Source organism: Pelodiscus sinensis, chromosome 23, assembly GCF_049634645.1.
Source record: "Pelodiscus sinensis isolate JC-2024 chromosome 23, ASM4963464v1, whole genome shotgun sequence".
Classification (NCBI taxonomy): Eukaryota; Metazoa; Chordata; order Testudines; family Trionychidae; genus Pelodiscus; species Pelodiscus sinensis.
In genome coordinates, this window is record NC_134733.1 from 20,343,455 (window position 1) to 20,367,082 (window position 23,628).

The 23,628-nt window shown below is 47.1% G+C and overlaps 1 protein-coding gene across 4 annotated transcripts in view; it reads right to left on the bottom strand.

Annotated features, from left to right (window-relative positions):
* The window catches only part of MMEL1 (membrane metalloendopeptidase like 1), a 75,328-nt gene that overhangs the window by 23,751 nt on the left and 27,949 nt on the right, over positions 1-23,628 (bottom strand). For 3 of the 4 annotated variants that reach the window (XM_075906222.1, XM_075906223.1, XM_014574383.3), the window contains exons 3-14: positions 22,146-22,286; positions 20,839-20,898; positions 19,473-19,634; positions 17,537-17,617; positions 15,117-15,212; positions 13,454-13,572; positions 12,630-12,695; positions 10,210-10,344; positions 7,347-7,436; positions 4,897-5,033; positions 4,341-4,434; positions 2,391-2,519 (exon numbers count right to left, since the gene is read on the bottom strand). In XM_075906222.1, coding sequence (XP_075762337.1) covers positions 2,391-2,519; positions 4,341-4,434; positions 4,897-5,033; positions 7,347-7,436; positions 10,210-10,344; positions 12,630-12,695; positions 13,454-13,572; positions 15,117-15,212; positions 17,537-17,617; positions 19,473-19,634; positions 20,839-20,898; positions 22,146-22,286 — 1,310 coding nt within the window. The remainder of the gene's footprint in view (positions 1-2,390; positions 2,520-4,340; positions 4,435-4,896; positions 5,034-7,346; positions 7,437-10,209; positions 10,345-12,629; positions 12,696-13,453; positions 13,573-15,116; positions 15,213-17,536; positions 17,618-19,472; positions 19,635-20,838; positions 20,899-22,145; positions 22,287-23,628) is intronic. The other variant, XM_075906224.1, reaches the window with a different exon arrangement.

Sequence of the window (23,628 nt, forward strand, 5' to 3'; positions counted from 1 at the left end):
TGAGAGCACCGGGCCCCCAGCATTTAAACAAGCATCATAAAGGAGTTCCAGCGGCCTGCTCATTTCTGGCAGAGCGGCAGAGGTCCCAAGACTCGGTTATGTGCGTCTCATGACTTGATGGGATGGTCAGAGACCTGAACTGGAGAGGAGAGGCAGGCAAGGGACACGTAGTCTGCTCAGCCTCTAACCATGCTGCGATGCCTGTTGTGAGACAGGGCACGTGGAAAGTCACAAGTCCAATATCTGGACCCGTCTGAGCAGCGTCTGGCCTAGTGATGATGCATTGGCAAGCGGGATCTGTTCTCAGCTTTCCCACGGACCTGCTGGGTGGCCGTTTTCTGTATTTCCCAACAAAACAAAGAGAGGATGTGGGGCTGGAAGTTGGTACTCTGTCAGAAAGTGCGCTCCCTCCGTAGGGAGCTCATGCACAGCCTCAAAAGCACTGAGCATATGCTGATGGGAGGCTCAGCAGAACCCCTCATTAGCATACTACTCGGGTTATTTAAAGGCAATTGATAAGGGGCTTTGGAGTGTAAATAGCTTTAAGGATTTTGAAGTTTATTTTGAACAGTTGTGTGTGTGCAGACTGGTTTATGGGCTTTAAATTGCAGCAAGGGAGGTTTAGGTTGGACATTAGGAAAAACTTCCTAACTGTCAGGATGGTTAAACACTGGAATAAATTGCCTAGGGAGGTTGTGGAATCTCCATCCCTGGAGATATTTAAAAGCAGGGTAGATAGACACCTGTCAGGGATGGTCTAGATGATGTTTGGTCCTGCCATGAGGGCAGGGGACTGGACTCGATAACCTCTCGAGGTCCCTTCCAGTTCTAGTGTTCCATGATTCTATATCTGAAGTTTTAATCTTTCTATGGTAAAAAAGGGAGATGTGGATTAGTTACTGCTTTATTTGGTCCTCCATAGTAATGGGGATCTTAATAAACTGGGGAACTTCCTGGTACGGGAGACCTGTAGCTGCTGGCGACAGCTTGTTTCTCTGTGTTCTATACACACACACACACACACACACACACACACACACACACACACACACACACACACATTTTTCATTCCTGCTGGGGTTTACAATATTTTGAAAAAGAGGCAGGTGTTTTCCATCGCTGGAAAACTGACCAAAAAGCCTCAATGCAATTCTCTTGGGGAAAATTCATTTTTTTTTTACCCCAGTAGAGAAATGCCACCTTTTTCCCCTCTACCATGTAGCTATATATACATAGTCAGGCAGAAATTAATAAACTTCACGAATATTCATTAGGAGATCTGTTTTCACAGACGTATTATTGTGAAACAAACATCGCTATTTTCATGCAGTTCTTTCTATAAGTTTCAGTGCCATCATATTATCCTGGTAGCAGCCTTTAACCATTTATCTCCCTTAGGGTTTTGTTGCTGCCTGTCACCATCAAATCTCAACAGCTATGTAGAATCTATTTGCAATGGTAATGTCTCCAGACAATTTGATGAACTCTCTGACTGCTCCCAGTTAGAAGTATAAAACCCCGCTTATTGTCAGGTTGTATTCTTGTTTGGTTGATTTGTTAGCTCATTTGGGGGTGTATTTTTTTAATTGGGGGAGGGACAGGTAAGAGGAAGATCTTTAGTGTTGAGTGTCATTGTTATAGACCATTTTTATCTTGGCTTAAAGCAGAGCAATAACACTATTTGCATATATACCTAAATTCTTGGCTACAATGACCAATCCAGAGGCAATGGTTGCACCAGAAGAGCATGGCCAATTAAACGCAGAAAACAAGCTCAGTCCAGGACAAAAGTGAAACTAGAGACCCGGAAAGCATGTCATTGGTTCACATCTAAGAACTGGATTCAGAAGAAGCGTCCAGGCTTCAGAAATGGCAGAATTGCTGGGGAAGCAGTCGCCACAAAGTATTCCATTTACAGCGAATGCTGACGGAGGAGGATCGCTCCTTGGACACTACGGCCATCACACCAAGAGCCATCAGGGTCAAGCTAAGAAGCTCTTTGCTTCTCTGATACTGATGTGGACCATATTAGCTTACGGTTTTCCTTCCCCTTGGTTACTGGTGTCCCCAGATGGGCTACATGGGCTCCTTTTCCACGCACAAGGCAAATGATACCAATAAAATTACATAGTTTGGAGACCGTACAGACACCCGCTTCATATTGACAGACCCTCTCAAGAGCCAGTGACCACCTGCACAAGGCATCACCACTCTCGGGAGGGAAAGTCCATGTTCCTCTGTCTTAGGAACAATGAAGCCCCCTTCCTGTCTGTCTCTCCCCAAGTTATGTTAAACCTCTGTTCTAGGTACATGAGATATTAGGCCACAGGTCTGGGGCAGGATCCATGGGAATTGGGGGCTCATGATACCATGAAAGGCAATCTACATACCATCCTCTTGCTCTCACCAGCAAATGTCTCCCTAACATACAGCGCTCCCACCGCGTTCTCCATGTTGTTGTTGACGTAACTCACGCATTCCCGCCAACGGGCCTCTTCCAGGGTTGTCCCATAAAGTGCCTGGGGGAAAAATGGAGGGAAATCAATTTTGCCTGTTGTACCATCCCCTGGGTCCCTCCTCCAGTTGTTAAAGGGCAAGAGGGCTAATCAGAAAGAGAGGCCATTCTACTTTTGTGCCCTCACACTTCAGCTTTGTTTCTTTGGACGCTCTGGTCTTCCAGTGGTTCATGGTGCCAGGATGCTGTTTGGAGGTGATATGGGTACAGCACAATCTCTATCCCACCACTCGGTCATTTCATGTCTTATCTGTCTCTTCCTCCATTTGGATGCCTGAGGCTTTCTGCAGTGCCCCTCAGCTTGGTTGCCCACCTCGTCCCCAGATGCATTGTTGTTGCCAACGTTCTCCACCAAGGTCCAGGAATGTGAGCAGGTTTCTGGGTTCCACCAAGCAGAGCTGGCATCAGACTGGCTGGGCGCCAGGACTGAAGCATGTGGCTGAAGCCAAAGCCTGAGCAATTTCACCTCATGGGGCCCTGGCAATTTAGCTGATTGCTAATCCCCAAAGCCAGAGATGGCCATTTTACATAGAAACACCAGTTGTGGAGGCACAGGTAAGTTGAATAGCATGTTGGGTATGAGATCAGAAAGAAAAAGGTTGAGAACCTCTGAGTTTCGCTATATATAGGCGGTGAAGGCATCTCTGGCTACATCTAGATTGCATCCCTCTGTCGACAGAGGGATGCAAATCAAGCACGTCAAAATTGCTAATGAAGCCGGGATTTAAATAACCCATGCCTCATTAGCATAAACATGGCCGCCGCTTCTTTTCGAAAAGGAGTTTTTAAAAAAAAAAAAAACCAGCAGTCTAGACGCGGATCTGTCAAAAATAAAGCCTTTTTTGACAGATCCTGTATTCCTCAAAAAATGAGGTTTACAGGATCTGTCGAAAAAGACTTTATTTTTGACAGATCCGCATCTACACGGCCCTTTTTTCCCCAAAAAAGCTCTGTTTCGAAAAAAAAGCAGTGGCCATGTTTATGCTAATGAGGCGTGGGATATTTAAATCCTGGCTTCATTAGCAATTTTGACATGCCTGATCTACCTCTCTCTGTCGACAGAGAGGTGTAGTCTAGACACACCCTCAGGGAGGGTTCCTGTCCTTCTGCAATGGTGGCTCAAAGAAATGGTCTGCTGGAAGAGTTGCCACTAGTGATGGGCTAATGTCAAATGGTTTGGAGGATATGTGCCCAAGAAGGCTTTAACTGGAAAGCCTGAGCCTATGGAGAGCAGTTTGACCCAGAGTTCCCCTGAAACAGACTATCACGGCTACCTCTCTGAAACATGATAATTTTGCACCTCCATAAAAGGCTCATTCCAGTTCCCATCCTGGGTCTAATACTGAAGTTGGTGTGTAGTGTGTCTGATCAGATGTGTCTGTATCTTCCTAGTACCCCGATGGGGCTGGTGTGTGGGCCCGTCCGCACGGGAAGGTCCCAGGGAATTGCAGAACCCATTTCTCAGCGGGGCTGAAAGAAACGGCAACCTCTGAGGTGTTCGTTCAGCTTCTCTTTGCAGTTCTCATGCCTGGGCCCCCACCGCAACGTGAACCCAACGAAGAACCGACCTTGATAACAGCACTAGCGACAGGCCTGCCCCTGAACTCCAGATTCTCACATCTCCAGACTTGGGCTGTGCTTGGATCCACGTTGGGCCCACCTTTCCCAAAGCAGGGGCTAGAATGTGGACTCGGCTACAGTCCATTGTGCCCAGAGGGACTGGCTGCCCTTCCCCTAGCATCGTGTCGTCCTGCAGCTGAGGAGGTCAAGGTCGCTAGGAGGATGTCAGAGCTGAATGGACTCTTTGAGGGGGGAGGGTCCTTACCTTTCGGTAGTCGGCTCGGGCGTCCTTGAAGCGCCGACTCAAGCTGCTGACCCTGTCAATCACCAGGCGCCAGACTAAGTAGTTCTGGACGGTGCTGCGGGGTACAAAGCGGAGTTTCACGTTAATGCAGGTGGTCACAGGGCAAGCTTCTGCCCGAATGTGCAGGACAGGGGTTGGCAATGCCAGCCAAGTTGCTCGCAGCCCCCATGGGGCGCTGTGCCGGCTGCTTTCATTTAGCTCAGAGGTGCCGGCCATTCAGTATCACTCCACAGGGTCCCATTCCCTGCTGCTTTGGGGGACTGACTAACTTCCACATGTAATGGGAGCCAAACCACGTCCTATTGCTTCTCTTCTAGGGTGCTTGTGGCTGAGACCCGCCCACCTGTCAATGTATGTTGCCTGCCACCAGCCCCGTGCGATTGTTATAGAGAAGAGGACACGATTCCACTTTGGCATAACCAGGAAGAAACCCGCCTCATCCCCACCCGAGCCCTTTGGCGGCCAGCGGGGGCTTCTCTTCCCTCCTCTAGCTCCCGTTCTCTCCCAGCCTCGATACCTTGCCGAGTAGCTGGAGATAATCGCCTTGAGCTCCTGCAGGTAGGGCAAGCCGTACACCACCACCTCCTCGTCCTGGGGGATCTGAATGTGCACTGAAGACATGATGCCTTGGATGAAGAGAGTCCAGTTAAACTCCTGTGAGGGCAGAGAGGCAGACACACCGATTCCAAGCTTTTCTTGATACCTGTTCCAACGGAATCCTGCCGTCGCTCACTGGGCACGCTGGGACTGCATAGGGGCCAGTCATCAGACATATCCAACTGTCTATCGAACCCTAGAGGTTTTGAAGTCCCGACTTGACAAAGTCCTGGCTGAGATGGTTTAGTTGGGGTTGGTCCTGATTTGAGTTGGGGTTGGTCCCCTGCGGTCTCCTCCCACCCTACGATTCTGTGAGTTTCAGGATCAGATACTGGTCTGAACATCTCTTGATGCATATATATATTTTGCCCTGTTGTGCACTTGACTTGGGCATAGGCGTTTCTCAATCATGATAAGACAAGCTTGTGATGCACACCAACCTGAGCACACTAGAAGTCTTGGGCTTCCCGCTAGAAGTGAGTAGTCACAGAGGAGTTCATGTTGGAACCAAATGAAAGGGCTGCAGTCTAGCAAGACTGACCCATGGTGTGCAAAATGGCAGGCTGACATTTAATGTTGCCGGGGGTGTGTAAGGCATAGAACTAACAGCCTGCATCGTGGCACAAAAGTGGTCGAACCCTTTGGATAACTCTCCCCTGAGTTCCCCAGAGGCTGTAATTTTCAGGCACTCCCTACCCTTGATGGCTGAGATCGTAGTATGGAGGTGAACAGGTTGGTTTTGCTCCCCTCTCTTTTTTTTTGCACAGACCCCCTGAGTCTCTGCTCTGTTCTACAATTATGAGCTGTATGTTTGTATCGCAGGGCTGGGCAAGAAGCCGCCCATGGGCCGGATGCAGTTTGCCAGGATTAGGATGCTTTATTTACCTGCGTGCCTGCAGGTACAACCACTCGCAGCTCCTGTTGGCCACGGTTCGCTGTTCTTGGCCAACGGGAACCACGGGAAGTGGCAGCCCAGCCCGCCCCGCAGCTCCCAATGGCCAGGAACGGCGAACCGTGGCCAATGGGAGCTTCGAGCAGCCGTACCTGCGGGGGAGACAGGTAAATAAAGCATCGAGCCCTGGCAAACTGCATCTGGCTGGCAGGCTGCTTAGTTCGCACCCCTGATATAATGACTAAGATAATAAAAAATCCCTTGTGTCTTTGAAGGACAGAGCCTGCAGTTTGAAGCATGTTATACACAAACCTCTCCCTCCTTTGGCTGGGCGGTCTTTCCTTGGGATCTTTTTGGACACATATTGAAATTGCCACCAGAGGGAGCCCGTAGAGCCTTTGATTATATCATATTGAATGCCATGAAGAAAAAAAGAAACTGTACATACATGCATCATCCAATGTACCTCAATCTCCTACTTTATATACCTGTTTAGACGCACTCTGTTTTCCCCCACAACTGGGAAATAAAACTTGACTTCATTTCCTTTCTGTTTTGCTACTGCAGCATGACAAGTCCTCCTCTCGGTTATATTTTCTCATGCTGTGCCCAATTAAAATGAGGTTTAGGTTTTTTTAAATGGGGGCAAAGTCTGTCCTTTTAGTCCCACTGTGCCCGCTGTATGTAGAAAATGTATGTCGCAGATGGGAAGAGACCTTGCCCTTTACAAAGATTCTAACCTGAAAGTTGATCGTTTTTTGGATTCCCATCCAATTCAGTCTAGTAGTGATGGTAAAAGTACAGACAATATTTTTCCAACTAACGTGGCTAATATTGCTACTGTGCTATTCCTCAATTGATAGATATATCACTTGCATATCTGTGCTAAAAGCTCCTTAAAATAATATTAAACCCATATTTAGTGAAGAGTTTCCCACTACTTTTGTCGCATCAAGGCATTGCAAGCCAAAATGTAGATAGGGTTAGTTCTTGTTTCTTCCACTGGAAGTTTAAACATTGCTGGGAGAAAGCAAACGAATTCTCTGGACAACTTGTGGCCATGATTGCTTGCTGCATTTTCAGACTTTCAAAATGATTTTGACGGAGATACTCCCATGCAAAAAGAGAGGAAGGAATCATTAAAGTTTTACCAAATGATTATCCCAGCTTTGCACCAACCATGTGGTATACCTGTTTCTTCTGTGCATAGAACTAAAGGACTTTAAACCTTTCTTTTTGGACTGGAGTTTGCATAGTTATGATTCTGCATGGGCCAGAGATTTCAGGTCTGGCAAATGCTTCAGTTGTGGCTTTGTTGAAAAGGAAAAGGCCTTAAAAACCTCTTAGCTTTACATGAAGAAGAGACTTGACTTTAGATCCCTTTTGTTTTGCAAGTACAAAGAGTCTGCAAAGCTGTTTTTCATGGACTAGACAGTGTGAGGAGCGGGGAGCCATTACATTCTGACCAAAACACTTACATTCATGGCAAACTTTTCCTGTAGCTCTCTTAGGGTCATTTTGTTGTACAATAAGGTCACGTCATGCCTTTCTTCAGCAGGAGCAGTAGCCTATGGAGATTCACATAGTTACCTTTTGAATCGACTGACAAGAGTTTCAACAGCAGTCACACAAATGCAGGGGCATGCTCTCTCTCTCACACACGTATGCACACTTCAGTGCTTCTTAAAATACATTCAGTGTTTTTAGAAAAAGAAAATTCAGAGTCCCACGCTGAGTTCTTTACATTTCAGTGTCTCAGTTAACAGCCAAGACCAGTTAACTTTCAAGACCATTATGCTATTTCAGTAATGTGATGGACAAGAAATTCCCTCCATCCTCTGCAGAACCAGCATGGAAAATTACAGCAGCACTGCGGCATTTGCAATGCAAAAATCCCAGCACCAGAAAAATCTTTGGATTCTCTTCTATACTCAGTTAAAGCAAATACACATGTAAAGTCAGGACACTTATAAATATGGGAAATTTACACTCCATGAAGTTCTGGTTTTGGGAAGATACCGTGTTTGATCTAAATGTGGTTGGGATTTGTGGGAAATACAACCAGTCTGCGCCATTGCTGAACTTTATGGCCACCTCTATCTGACTTGTTCCTACAATACATTTTTTAGTCTCTATTGTCTAGTCACTTATTTGCTGCATACTTGCATCTCCACCTCAAATGCTATGAATGGGACACATGTAGCCTAACTTAATTAGCTTCATTGACTTAATTAACACTGGTCCTATAATTGACAGGTAACTGCTTTTGCTGTTATATATATACCCTGGATTCTGTAATTTTCACTGCAACTCATCTGACGAAGTGGATTTAACCCACAAAAGCTCATGCTCTAATATATTTGCTAATCTCAGACTTTTTAATTGAGCTTAGATAAACTATTCAACATGGCAGAACAGAGACCCTATCTTTAAAAAACTGCATGGAAAATAAAGATGCATGTTTATAATCATAAACCATTTTTAAATACTCAGCTAATCCAGATTTTTCACAACTTCGAACTCTTTTGTTGTTGGTGTACTTCTGGAAAGTTTTGCCAGGTCTAAACTCTAATAATTATAAAGCTTAATTGAACTACAGAATATGGGTATATATACATATATTTTTCTCTCATTATTTTGGCAATATGGCTTTGCACTGCTAGACTGTTTAGGAATGGTTAGATATGATGTTCCACACCCTGTGTTCTTGTAGTAAATTAATCAGTCATTAGAAGTCTCTACGTTCCATACAGAGATCCAGACAGGCTCTGGTCTTTGTTAAACAATAGAGACAAAGTTGGAACTTGAACTATGTGGACGACTGTCGTAGTGGTAGATTTAAAAAAAAAAATTCATGTCTTTCAGGATGCTTTAAGTATCAGAGGGGTAGCCGTGCATCTGACATGCATCTGATGAAGTGGGTCTTTGCCCACAAAAGCTTATGCTTCAACACTTCGGTTCGCCTATAAGGTGCCACAAGACTCCTCGCCATTTCAGCAATTTAAAAGCACTGAAGGAGCCCTAGATCCGGCCGGGGAAATGCCTCGTTGTGTACACAGCTGCGTAGGGCACCACTAAATTTAGGGCACCACTGCTATGACTATCTAGGGATGGAATGTGAAGCAGCTGGCAGCCCCATCCCCTAGCTGCCCTCCCTGTAGGCTCAGTGCTAGCTCCAGCAGCCCCCAGCCCCACCCCTCAGCTGCCCCACCCCCTGTGGGCTGCATCCAGCCCCCACTCACCAGGCAGTGGTGAGGGTCATGTGTGCGGGCGGAGGACTCCAGAGGAGCAAGGGGTGACCGAGCAGCTGGCGGCTGGAGAAAAGCGACTGTTTCCCTTCCCAAGCTCCGCTTCTCCCCAGCCAGCCATATGGCCGCCCGCTGCTCCTTTGGCTCCCTTGTTGAGATCCTCCCTCCTTGCCCTGCTCCAGTGTTGCCAATCTCCTGGACTGGATGCCATGGCAACCCTAGCTCCTACCTCCACCGCTTCTGGCCCCATTTCCCCTCCTGTGGAGTGGCTGCCCCCCTCTGTTGGTGTTGGGTTGTGTAAGGCACCAGCACTGGTAGGGACATTGCATAGGTTTTGCAACAGGCAGCTTATGTTGCCCTGCAAGGCCTCTTCTGCAAGTCCCAGCATAGGGGCCATGGCTGGGGGCAACATAAATGATGAGGGGGCTGGAGCACATGACCTATGAGGAGAGGCTGAGGGATTTGGGCTTGTTTAGTCTACAGAAGAGAAGAGCGAGGGGGGATTTGATAACAGCCTTCAACTACCCGAAGGGGGACTCCAAAGAGGATGGAGAGAGGCTGTTCTCAGTGGTGACGGATGGCAGAACAAGGAGCAATGGTCTTAATTTGCAGTGGGGGAGGTGTAGGTTGGATATTAGGAAAAACTATTTCCCTAGGAGGTGGTGAAGCACTGGGATGGGTTCCCTAGGGAGGCGGTGGAATCTCCATCCCTGGAGGTTTTCAAGCCCCAGTTTGACAAAGCCCTGGCTGGGTGATTGAGTTGGGGTTGGTCCTGCTTTGGGCAGGGGTTGGACTTGATGACTCCTGAGGTCTCTTCCAACATAGTCAGCACTACTATGGCCATTCCAGATTGTGCTAGTGAACAATCCACAAACCTGCTTCAACTTAGCCCATCACCCAGGGTTGGCAAAAGAACAATAAAACCACCTTTGCCCTGCCTCCCTACGGGTGCTGAGTTTTATGTTATGCCTCTTAGAGGTGCAACACGAGCATCTCTCCACTCTTGTTCAGGAGAAGCCGTGATTCCGATATCATGACAACCCATCGCTCTGTCTCATTTCCCCTACCAATCCTCCCTCAGACACATACTCACGTTTGCAATCTCAGTTTCAAGCTTCAAAACCTTCGCCATTTCCTCTTGGACAAAAGTGTCATCTTTTGACATATTCCTGTCTTCTCGGATCATTTTGGCGATGGTGATCATGAACTGCAGGTAGGCATCCCGCACCTAAACACATGGGAAAGGAAACCGGGTACATCGGTGTCATTTTTACATGATTAACAATCTTCACTGTCTCCACTTATCAAGGACATTTTGCCGAGAAATTCAGGCTTACAGTAGCATCGGTGTGAGAGATTTTCTGTGCCCTGTCTTGTTGAGGAAGTTCTAGAGACATCAGCCAATGTGTGGAGAAAGAACTCTAGCGCTAAATTAAAATGCAAAAAGTTGTCATTGACCTTTTCCTAAAGATGGGTTTGGACTAAGACCCTGGATCCTAGAGACTCTGAAAATGTTGGCAAAATGTGGTTCCCAAGCCAAACTTTGCAGCTCACCTTGCCCCCCCGCTCTTGGTTTTTTCAATGCAAACTTCCCTAGCCCATTTAGCTTGTCTCTCTTTCTATTGCTATTATCATAAAGTAGCACAGCAATGCCTCTTCCAAGAGTGAGAGTCCATTGTAGCTGACACGCTCCAGATACAAAGTGAGTGAGAGCACCCATAGCCCAAAGCTGTAAAGTAGACAAGACAGATAAAAGGTGGCTGGAAAAACAGAGACATCGAGAAGAGAGATGATTTTACCTCTTTTGTTATTGGCAGAAGTGCTTTTTGGGAAGACTGCATAGCAGCTATCCCTGTGAAGTCTCTTTTTAGGGGATTCTCTGGGGTTTGGGAACAGGAGAGAATCCATCCTCCCTCTGCCTCCCTGGAGTCTTTCTAAGTTTGACCTTGGGCATGATGTTTCATTTTCACTCTTCCCTCCCCCTTAAAAAATGGTGAACATGCAAATGAAATCTGCACTAGGGGAGCTCACTTCCAAGAGACGGGGCCCTGCCCACTGTCAAACAGCCCAATGCCACGTCCAGTACAATTTTGTTTCCCTTTTAGGCAATATCCAGCCTTACAAAGTACCTGGTTTGTTTTGCAGGTGTCACTGTGTCTCTGAGAAGTTCTGTACACAATTGACTTCCCACATGCTCCGTAGCATCTGTGACTGTCTGCAGACTGACCACGTTCTCTGGACAGGTACCTCGAGCGCATTGCGCTAGCTCACATGCTGAATTCCATGGTCAGCACGATATGGGACAGGGGCTGTAGGAATCACTATTTGCTAAGGTGACTAAGGGGGGGATGCCAACAGATACTCTATCAAAACCTAAAGAAATCCTCAAAATTCTGACTCACGAATGGCTTGTTCCAAAACACATTGAAATTCACAGAAAGACTCTCCGAGGTCTCCGCAGGCTTTGGATCAGTGCCTACGATGGTAACATGGAACCGAGTCTGAAATGTTTGATCATTGTCTACATGGTTCCCCTTTCATTCGCATTAGGAAATTCAATTTAATGCTAGGCTGCAAATCTACTTAGTTAGCATGAAATAATTAAGAAAAGAAAAAGAACTTCAAAAGGATTTTCAGGCCTGAAATTGACAAATTATCTCTATCCATCTCCATTTGCAGCGGCTCAGCCAGGCATTTACAAAGAAAAGCAAGCAAGGAGGGGGAAGCGAACACATTTGCGCTGTGCAGTGGAGCAAAATAGCATCTCCAAACTTTCGTGCTGTTTTTGGAACAATTCGCAAAAATATAAGGATCACCCAAAACATACAGGGCCAGGTTCTCATCAATCAATGATTCGTTCCATTCATTTTCCTTCTATTTATTCAGGTAAATCCTGATTTCATGAATGCAATTGTCTGTCTCGGGGATATCTGAAACCTCCTACAGTTGGGTTTCATCAGAATGAATTTGGGGATTTGTAAGAAATCTCCATATCATAGAAATCTAGGAATAAAGGAACTGTTGCATTGGATCAGACCGCTAGTCCAGTGGTCACATTGGATCAGACCTCTAAGTCCCTCTAATCCAGTGTCCTGTCCCCAACAGTGGCTGGTACCAGATGTTTTCAGAGGAAAGAGCAAGAAACCCTGAAGTAGGCAGATGTGGGATAATCTGCCTCATCTGAAGTGTCTCATCCCTATCCCCCAAAATTAGAGATTGGTTAAAATCCTGAAACACAAGGTTTTATTTTCCTTCCATTACTCTTTTTGCTACCATTAACTAACACAACTCCGGATAGTCTTGTTACTCATTTAAGTGCCCAATCTATCTGAGTCTTGCTAAATTTTTGGCCTCAGTGACATCCTGTGGCAATGAGTTCCACAGTTTAAATGCCATGATTGGAGGCCATGAAGATTCAGTTACTGCGGTTTGGCAAAGCCATGTTCACCTGCAAATGATTAGTGAAAAGCAATGTTTAGTAAAACCCAGTATACAAAATCCAGGAATACTTACTCTTTGGTAATTGCCACCATTAAAGTAGTAATCTCTGGATGGCATTCCCAAAGTAGGCTGGTCAATCTGAAGGAAATCAAGTACATATCTCTAGTGAGTGATGAGCACAGAGACTGGTTGGTAAGAGGGGGTCACTCAAGGGCAATGTGAAAAGCTGCATAGACGGCCCCTCTAACACTGGAAGGACCGGAGCATACTAGTACATGACAAACCCGCTTAGCTTATTCTTCCTAGGCGCTGGAAGTGAGATGGAAGCCAGAATTATTGACTTCCAATCCTTAGAGCTCCACGCATGGGGCCAAGATCTGACCCTCACTCTCCAGGCCAGTATTGGATGGATTCTCATCCATGATTATAAGGCAAGATTTTTCAGTGACCACTGAGAATCTCTGAAAGACTAAATTATAGTAACTCACCAGAGAAAATGTTGCCCATTCCAGAGCTAGATTTCATAGGTAACAATAAAGGATATGAGACTAACTACATGGTTCACTATATGGACTAGCTATGTTTACTGGATATCTGCAGTTGACTTTCATGCTCCGTTTTAAATACTGTTGATGAATTATAACATTAAGCAATGGCCCAGACCTTTATTGTGGGTAAATCCATATAGGAGATGCCTCAGGTTGTGTGTGTGATACTCTTTGGGGGACCCTGAATAGTAGCTTTGAAGATTTAAAAAAATATATACACGTTCCCCCCATGTTCTGAATGCCCACCAATACAAATGGGAAGCTTGTCTAAATGTGATGCAAGTAGCTCCCCCATTGTGAATCTGGGGTACCTGGCCCTATGGAGCGGTAGTTCCCTATTTGTCTTACATAAATTATATGTCTGCTGGAATCCCGGTCGTCGTTCCATACAAACATGTCAATTAAGACACGCTTGTTAAATCTGGAGTTCAGGGTGGCGAGTTTCTCTTCCATGTGCCAGTGTGGCCCTGGGGGAATAAAAGGGAAAAAAGAGGCTTTGTTTATTGATGTGTATCAAGAGAAATGAAGTTTCATCTAGGGTAAGCCTATTGCTTATGTAATTTTAAATTGGACTGGACAGAGCCCTTGAAGATAGCGTGCAGGGAACAATCCTGCACTGGCTGGGAGTGGATAGACCAAGTGATCCTACAGGAGACTTCTCTGTCTGTAACTGATTATTTAGCATCATTCTTACTAGTGTTGCGCTGGACAGTTCTGCCTTGTACCCAGCACCGAGGAAACCCTAATTCTTGCTCCAAGTGCTATGCAGACAAAACACTTCAGAGGCATAAGGCATGCAGGTGAGCCCGCTGGTGTCCCTGTTTTAGTGTCTGGCCTGGCTTTTGCTGGATAGATTTAAGACAGGAGCTCGAAGCTGGGGGGTCAATGCTTTGTGGAAGAGGTGAGCTTTTCAGGAAGGACAAGAAAGAAGAGCAGGATGTTTTTACCTTGCACCTCTTGGATTGGAAGGTCTTCCAGGAGCAGGGGCAAGAAAACATAACAGGAATGGACATTTCTTTAGTGCCAGTTTGGAGATTAGGAGAGGGATTTTCCAAAGTTACCCGTGTTGGTCCATGGAAGCCAATCATTGACGTAATCCATTGACGCCAATGGAAGCTGAGTTTGGCTAATGCGGAACGCTTTGAAACTCCCAGAGTACATCTACACAGTAGCGTTATCTCGGAATAACATTCGTTGTTCCGCAATAACGTATTGCGCATCTACACAGCCAGCCCGTTATTTCAAAATCAATTCAAAATAACGGCTTCTTACTCCAACTTCTGTGCGAGAAGGAAGGGACGTCAGAGAAAGCGTGCTCTATTTTGAAATAAGTGCTGTATAGACGTACCCCCACACTGAGGCACATACTCCATGGATCACACCAAGAGCTTGTAATCTACCTGCCCTGGCTTTTTGAACATGCCTATCACTGTGGCATCTAAGTAGACCTGTTCTTTTTTCATGTGTCTGATGACAGATCTTTGTTTGATAAAAGGGAGGTTCACTTTTATCTATGTATAGCATTTGCAAAGTAACTGACATTTTGGAAACTGTCAAAAATGCAAATGTGCACATGCAAAAAAAGCATATGCAATTGCATACTTATTCTCCAAATCACCATCTTGTCGGGGTGCTTCAAGATCTACTTATGATAGTAGCATGTCAAAATATAGGCACATAATTTTTGCGTGGGTGTGCCCATTGGAAAGTTGCATCGAATATGAGACTTTTACTTTCACATTTTGTGATTGTGTCGTGAGGTTTTTATGTGGGTGCTCATTTTATCAGTTAAAATATGACATTGTCTGCCCTTGAGAGAGATTATTTATTGCAAAACCAAAATTTGGTGTGTATGAAACAGGGCTATGGAATCGTTAATCGCAGGCATTAAATTCCTCTCTTCTTGTGTATGTTGATGGTGTGTGACTGTCCCTCAGAACTTTAGTAAGGGAAGCCTCAGTGGAGATGTGTTGCAATGCCATCAACCTCTTTCGCTCCCCAGCCTCTTTACCTCTGGTGATATTCCAATCGGCGGAAGCCACCGGCCAATCTCCAACCACAGCTAAAACCTCTAACAGGGGCAGTGAATCTCGCTGCTCTATGAAGCCTGAGGAGGAAGAAGAAAGAGATGTAAAACATCCCCTGTTTTTTCTTTACTAGTGAAGGCACATGGATGAAAATTTAGACTAAACTAAGCAGCCGAAGCCCTTGCAGCCAGGGAAAAAGATTTGAAAAGTTCCCTATGAAGCTGGATTCTGTTACATAGCACGGTGTCAACTTTCAACTCCACTGGGCAGTAATTGCATCCTAACAAGGACCCTTTGAACGTGAAAGGTTCTGTTCCCAGGGTGAAAGAGTTAGTGATTTGTGGGGTGTTCTGTGACTCATTTGGGGGTTCAACCCCCCCCAGTCATCTGATACTTTGTTTGGTGGGTTTTGGCTTGTGAGACGGATGAATTCCATGCAAAGCTCTTTGTTTATCACTGACGCCTGTGGGAAGGGAGGGTAGGTCTCTGCAACCTCAGCTTCTTGGGCCCTTATTTGTTAGAAAAGTTTTTGCACCGCTTCAGTAAATCATTATAAAGCTTGGGCAGCGAGCACAGACGGATGCAGACTGAGGCAGTGTTTCTCTGTACAAATCAGACGTTCTTATCCAAGGATCAGAGTTCTTTGGGATTATACAGGACAGGTGACCAAGTATTTAACTGCAGGTGGATTTGCCACTCTGTGTCCCTTATCACATTCTATACTGAGCCTGGTCCTAGACTGCAGCCTGTTAGCACCCCCACAATATAAATGTGATCACATAATAACCTCGTATCACGGTCATAAACTAGGGCTATGACTGCACCATTTTTCTAAATTCTCACACACAGAGTTGTTTCTAACACATTGTGTGCAGAGGGCTGGAGCAATTTGTACAGTGCGGGGTGCTAAGAGCTGTTAATACAAACCACTTCAAGCTAAGGGGTGCAACAGAACCCCCCCGCACTCCGCGATCCAGCCCACATGATTGTGTATGTGCTGTAAATCCATACCCTTCATCTTCAAATCCTTGCCAACACACCATCTGCCCGTGAAGACAGACTTGGGTAAAATGTAGGCATTGAGGAGCTTTGGTTGACCTTCAGAGACACGTAGGGCTCCTAGATGTCTATTTTCCTTTTGAACATGTGCCCGGGATGCTTTAGGCATCCTTACCCTGTGCCCTAATCACATTGTGTTATGCTTATAGGCGACTTCAAAAGCAAAGCACATTTCCTTTCAGAAACCACATGGGGTTGCTAAGTGACAAGTCACCCACCGTGTCATATACAAATCCCAAATAATTCAGCGCAAGACGATGATACTATAATATAATAAATGTGTATATACAATCTAGGAAATGCCTGCTCAGTCTTGCACAGTCCACATACAACTCCAAAAAGGGTTTTCTTAGATTGTTCCTAAAACAGCTGAAGAAATTCTCCTTTGCCTTCAGAACTACCAGATGGCCCTTGTTACCTTGATTACTTGAACAAAATCCTCATGATAAAATGCTGCTTTCTGGGATGTAAGTCCCATTGTTTTTGGAGAGTGGGAGTGGACAACCCATCCCCCAGCCTAATTTTGTCATGTTTGCCCAAGAGTTGGTTTTATAGCTGATTCTCGGGGGACGTGCGCCATGGGTGGCCAATCCTGAAAGTACTAGGGGCCTGATCCAACTCTCACTGAAGCCAACAGAAAGACGCCCATTGACTTCAGCGTGGGACGTGTATCGGGTACCAGGCAGTGTCCCTTCTAATTTTTCCAACTGTGTGAAGAATAAATTTTGTTATGTGCACTGAGGCAGGTGCAGATGTGCACCACCAGAAGGAACACCTGCTGCTGGCTCTGAGTGCTGTGGATGCTCTGCTAATCATCTGCGTGGCATTTGAATCTTCCTGGATGGCCGCCCAAGAGCTCAACTTTCCGGGAACGCTGGTCTCAGGAGAACATGGGATAAGGCTAATACCTGGCTTGTGTTCAGAAAGGCAGGTGTAGAGGTGTGTAGCCCTTTCCCTAATGGCCCGGAATCATGGGCAGTGGGTGAAAGCTCAGGTGGGGAAGGCAAGTCCTAGCCCCGCCCCTTCTACCCAAGGCCCCACCCCACCCTAGCCGGGGAGCCAGGTTGCCATGCCGTGGCCCCAGCCTTGCCCTGCGGCCATGGAGTGCGGGTATTTTTGGGGAAGGCAATGCCTTCCCTTGCCTACATTATCCACTGCCCATGCCCAGAATTCACACCCTGAAGCTCTGTGTGTGCGCTCAAGTCATCTACCTGCAGAAAGATGGGTTTTTCAGGGGAGACCCCGGGGAGGGGGCGGGGGAGGGAACATGCTGCCTGGAAGGCTTTGCCAGAGGGTTGGGTTTGTTACTTTCACAAGTCTAGGAGCGGAAGAAGAGGAGACTTACTCTCATTCATGCAGGAAGTGTAAAGCATTTTAGCTTTCCGAAAGGCTTCTCGATCGCTGTGCTCCGGAGCCTCCAGCACACCTGGAGGAATGGAACCACTGCAGTAAGACAGTGCCCTGGGGCGCCTCTTTCTCATCCTCCAAATTGGGGTAATGCAAGAATGCCAGCCACACACAACACCCACTGGCTCCATCGGCCATGAAACCAGAGTGCTCTGTACTGGAGCTCTTGTACAGGAAGGGAAGAGTGTGAAGGGAGACACCCCCACCCCACACACACACACGGCTTCTCCTACTCCCACTGAACTCAATGCCAACACTCTAGTCGATTTCAGTAGGATCAGGAGTTTGTGTGTGGAGGGGCAGGAGGAGAAAGGTCTGGACAAGTGATTGGACACAGTAGGTATCAGGGCGTTCATCATTTCGCATGTCAGCGCACCCCATCCTGATTTTTTTTTACATACAGTTGCCGGCTGTTACCACAAGCAGAACCAAGGACAACACACCGCTGTGGTATGTCTGTAACCGTGAGGTCAAAGGTGGGGGGGGGGGCTTTCTGGTGCCTACCATTTTGAGAAAAAAATGACATAGGCCAATGTTCCCCTTTTATTAAAAAAAATCAGCGGTGGTGAGAAATCTGCAATATCATCTGCCCTCATCCCCCGCTCGGATCTAGTGCTGACCAAGACTTAGTCTACGCTAAATAAGTTTTGCTGGTCTAGCTCTTCAGACAAACTGTGCCAGACACACATTACACAGTGAGCTTTTGGGAGCAGGGGCTATCTTTGTATTTGTACAGCACCTAACGCAATGCATCCGGCTCCAAGGCTAAGGCTCTCAGGCACTATGTAATATATGTAAGCTACTGCTCCTGCTAATATTCTGGCAAAGGAGTACTTTGGCCGGCATAGCTTATGCCAGTTCCTCATGTGAAACAAGCGATCCTGCCCAAGGAAGCTTTTTACCAGTATAAGTGCATTGACACAAGGGTTGTGGCTGGTATAAAAATGTAGTAAGAAATCACACCCATAACTGACATTACTGTACCAGCAAAACTATTAATGGCTAGACCTGGCCTGAGACACAAGGCTTTTTTCAAGACTCAGGGTAAGATCATCCGATGGCATGAAGCAATGTTGCGCCACTGACTTGAATGGAGCTCTGTCTAGTATACACGTGAGAGAGTTTGTCTGTCTGTGAGCGAGTGAGTCTGTCTGTCTTTGGAGCTAGGATCTCCAAATTTAGTAAGCAGCTTCCTCTTATCCTAATTTAAAGCGAGATAACAATTTGGTTGTGCCAGGACAATAGATGTGCCTGGAATGTGATTGTTTCTCATAGGACAGAAAGGGAGGAATCTGCTAGCAGGGACAGTTATACTGTATATTGACCACAGGGGGGGCAGCAAAGGGCCAGAGATGGGGACTGGAGCAGGAGGGGAAGGGGTGCAGAAAGGGACAGCTATCTACTATATAGTTGAGTTTATCTGTTTGTGTGCCTCTCTGTCTGTCCCTCAGCTGCAGCGTCCATTGAGAGGCGCTTCTCACCTGGCCCCAAGCTGCTGCGGTGACAGGGGACTGGGGTTGTCCTCTCTCCCCAGGGCAGCCTGCATACCAAACCCCTCATCCCCAGCCCCACCTGAGCCTCCCACCTCCCAGGTGCCCCCAGGGTGACCCAAACAACGCTGGGTAAATCTTCTAGTTAATTTATAAAAGGGGCTCTAGCAGAATGACTTCCATGCCCTCTTTCCTAGTGACTAGTCACAGACTATGCGGCCAATGCTATTTTGGGGGGCAGGGGAGTGAATGCATTGGTTTAGTGCAGATTTCATTGGGTTGGCTGCCACTTCTGGGGGTGGGGTGGGGACATATCTTTGGATCAAAGCTCTGCTGCTCAGTCTCGCTATTTTGCCTATGTGCTCCAGCCCCTCCCCGTCCTACCTTTCAGGATGATTTCCAGTTCATCTCTCAGGATGTCAAAAATGCTGTATCTGGAGCTGGTTTCTGGGATGACATGCCGGTTCAGCCAGCCCCCACAGGCATACTGATAGAAGTCCGTGCATGGCTCGGTCGTCGGATCCATGTTCTGAAGTATTCTAGCAGCTACAGATCACAAAAGCCAGCTATCGGAGCGCATAGGAAGTCCAAGCCACACACAACCCTCCGCGATTGTTCAGCCAGGGGTCTCTGCTTTGTTCCCGCCCACGGCACAGGTACAGGCCTGTTTCCAAGGAAGTGCTCTGCAGAACAGTTCACACTGCTCCTCTGGGGTGAGAGATGCTCCGGTGCTATACGGCTTCAGAAAGCCCTAAGCGCCATGTCAAGTCCAGTTAAACCAGGGGTTTCAAACTCCTGGCCTGTGGGCAATCCCTGACTGGAGCAGTAGTGCGATCTGCCTCTAGGAGTGTGTGTGTGTGTGTGTGTGTGTGTGTGTGTTCGGAAATGCCACTTGAAGGATTTTTCACAAGCAGTCACTGGTTGGCCAGCGCTCGGTGCAGTGCAACAGGATTGCTCAGTTTCACACGAGAGGTGGGATTTTTCAAAAGCACTTTAACAGCTCAAGTCCCATTGTGCCTAAGTGACTTAGGTGCAACAGTCCCACAAAGTGAACAAGACTCGAGTTCCTAAATCATTTGGTTACTTTTTGAAAATCCCACCCAAGTTTCAAATAGGTTTTGGCAATGTTAGCCTTAGAAATGCAGCAAAATGGGAACTTTTATTCCTTAGAGCTGCCAACCTTCCTTTCACTCTTCTTTTCATGTCCGTTTAAAGCAGGGCTGGCAATAAGCGGCCTGCGGGTTGGATATGGTTTACCGGGGTTAGCCTCTGGCAGGCCACCAGACATTACATTCACATGAGAGTCTGCAGGTATGGCTGCTTGCAGCTCCCGTTGGCTATGGTTCACCATTCCCGGCCAATGGGAGCTATGAGAAGTGGTGGCCCAGTCCCATTGGCTGGGAATGGCAAATCACGGCCAATGGGAGCTGCGAGAAACGGTGGCCCAGTCCCATTGGCTGGGAATGGCGAACCACAGCCAATGGGAGCTACGAGAAGTGGTGGCCCAGTCCCATTGGCTGGGAATGGCGAACCGCGGCCAATGGGAGCTGCAAGTGGCCGTACCTGCAGACGTGCAGGTGAACAAAGTGTCTGGCGGCCTGTCAGGGGCTAACCCTGATGAATCACGTCTGGCCCACGGGCCCATTCCCGTTTTAAAGGATAGTCTGTCATTGGGCGGGGAGGGGGGGGGGGCGGAGGAGCAGTACCCACAGCTGACAGGGCACTTCTGCATACAGTGAGGAATGATTACCTGCAGTGACACATCCAGGAGTCGTGCAAATGCTGCCGGAATTGGTGCCGTAGTGCATATCTGTGGAGAGAATAAAACCGCACTAGAGCATTAGTCATTCACGAGAGGCACCACAGAGCACCGCTGGCCACTCGACTGCCTCCCAGCCTCCACCGTAACGACCCAGGCTCTTGTTTTATTTGGAAGTAAGTGAATTCCAGTGCTGGGAGAGACGCCGGGATGACAGACTTTTGTTCAACTGGAGAATTGACACCGTAAGGGCAGCTCCCCTCACGATGTCCTGCCAGCACACCTCCGTTCCTATGACGACGGGCTTGGGGGACTACTGCCATTCCCAGGCTAATCCCCTCCGCAGCCTCGGCGAGACCGTTGTCTATGATCACACTGAAAGCTGGATGCCACCTTCTCCGCTTCCTAGTGAGAGACTCAGGGCACAAAGCACTGGATTGTACTTGTTCCTATTCAGTGTTGCGGCTCAGAACCTTTGTCAGCCCTGGAATCCAGAGATGGTTTTATGTTCCCCTGCTAAAGCCGCTCTCACAATAACTGGCTTTGAAAGCCAAATAAAGCCACGTGCTTCTAGGGCGCTATGAGCTGAACCCCTCGGGGCTCTTTTTTCTAGTCTGTTGTTCACTCTCTTTTGGTGAAACTTACCTCAGGGCAGTTCTGGCCCAGAGGCATCAGTCTAGACACTGCTTAAGTCAGGGTAGGGAATAAGATGGCGGCACTTTGATAGGGTTAGCCCCCAGACGGCTGCCGCGGCTTTATTCACCTGCGGCATGGCAGGTAGGGGGCCATTGCAGTGGCAGCCAATGGGAGCTGCTAGAAATGGCGTGGCCTGGGACACTGTTTCCCACAGCTCCGTGGCCAACGGGCACTGCAATCACCCGTACCTGCAGAGACGCAGGTAAATACAGCGGCGGTAGCCCGCCAGGGGCTAACTCTAGTGAACCGGATCTGGCCTGCTGGCTGGTGTTTGGGCTGGTACTTACATCCTCAAAGCTAGGGATGCGGCTTTAGTCGAGCATTAGGCCTTGTGCGTGGCCAGGCAGTAATCACTTTGTATCTCAGTTTCCCTATCTGTAAAATGGGTACTATAAACACTTACTTTACAGGAATGCAGTACCATTTATTTTTCCTTAGTATTTAGAAATTGCTTGGAGAGCTTCTCATGAAGGAAGGGGCTATGCTAGCAAAGGACATTCGTGTCATTAATCACACATTTTGAAAACAAGACTAGGCCCAGGCCACAAAGCTGGGATCTAAATCCAAAATTCCCCAGAGTTTGGGATTATTTGGTCTTTTACCACGTTTGGCCTGCTTCCCAAATCTCGCGGGGTTGTTCTTGAACGTTTGAGTGCTTTGTGCCTGTGTTTGTCCATGGGATACTTTCAGTCTCGCTGTGCGTGGCTGCTTTCGGGTAGGCAAAGGATCACTGAGGGCCCTCCCTGGGAAAAGCAACAAAAAATCACTTTCCAAATGGATTAAACGTGGTTCTCATGTGCAGCGGTACGGGGTGAAGTGATTCTAGTTGAATGCGAATGTTTGACAAGGGCAGACACAATTACAATAATTCAGGTAGACATAGAACAGTGGGGAGGAGAACAGTGCTGTGTAGTTCATCACTGGAAACAACACCCACAGCACCGTCTGTGCCTGGGAATGTAGCATTCAGGGCTAACCCAAGTGGGAGTACATGTGTAGACATCTGCAGCAGACAAACGTCTCAAATTAGGGCCTAGTAATTCGACTGGGAATCTCAAGTGGAGGTGATTAAAGCACTTGTGACAACATACAAAACTACCCCAAATTCAAGGGTTTTGCCCATTGTACAAACTTGAAGACAGACCCATTTTTGTCATGTTTTTCCCAAATGGCACAACTTTTTGAGCTAAAAGCCAACCTCCTTTTTAATGCAGGCAAGCTGCTTACTGTACTAATGGCATGAAAATTCATGGGGGTGCACATTGAAATTGCAGATAAAGGGGGAAGAGGAGATGGGCAGAGGAGAGGGAAATAGAAAAAAGCAACACAGTCACCGCCCCTGAACTGTGTGTATTTTGCACTGTTCTCGTCAGTATCGTGGGGACCCCACTTTTGTTGGTCTTGTTTCTTCACTGCCTGAGATCATTTTACACCACCGCAAGGGAAGAGGGGACTCAGACTCCTGCTCTGGGATGTGTTATGAGTTCTGCTGGATTCTGTGGGAGTGAACATTGCCAGGAGAATCAGATTCCTAGGTTTTTTTTGCCTAAGTTACGCTGTTGACTATTAGGTCTCACTAAGGGGCAATATTGACCGTATGCATACAGTGAATACCGTAGCGAAGTTGAAGTACTGTTGGTCAAATTGCGGCAGGATCTCCACTGCAGGGGGTTGATGGGAGAAACTTTCCCGTTGTCTTCTCTTATGCTTCTGGAGTACTGACATTAACGAGAGAGCAATTGGTGGGTGATTTAGTGGGTCTTCACTAGACCTGATAAATCAACCCCCAGAGGATCGATCGCCGCAGCGTGGCTCTCCCAGTAAGCATAGACATGCCTAAAAGAGAAATTCACCCCTGTGGAGGACAACAGGATGCCTATATGATATCTGAGGGTATGTCTACGCTACAGCATTATTTCAAAATATCTAATTTCAAAGTAGTTAATTCGAAATAAGATATTTTGAAATAAAGAGTCTACACACACAATGCATTTCGAAATAGCATTTTGCTATTTCGAAAGAGCGCGTCCACACTGAGTGGACTCTGAATCGCATTTAAGGATGGCCAGAACCAGTTCTGTCAGG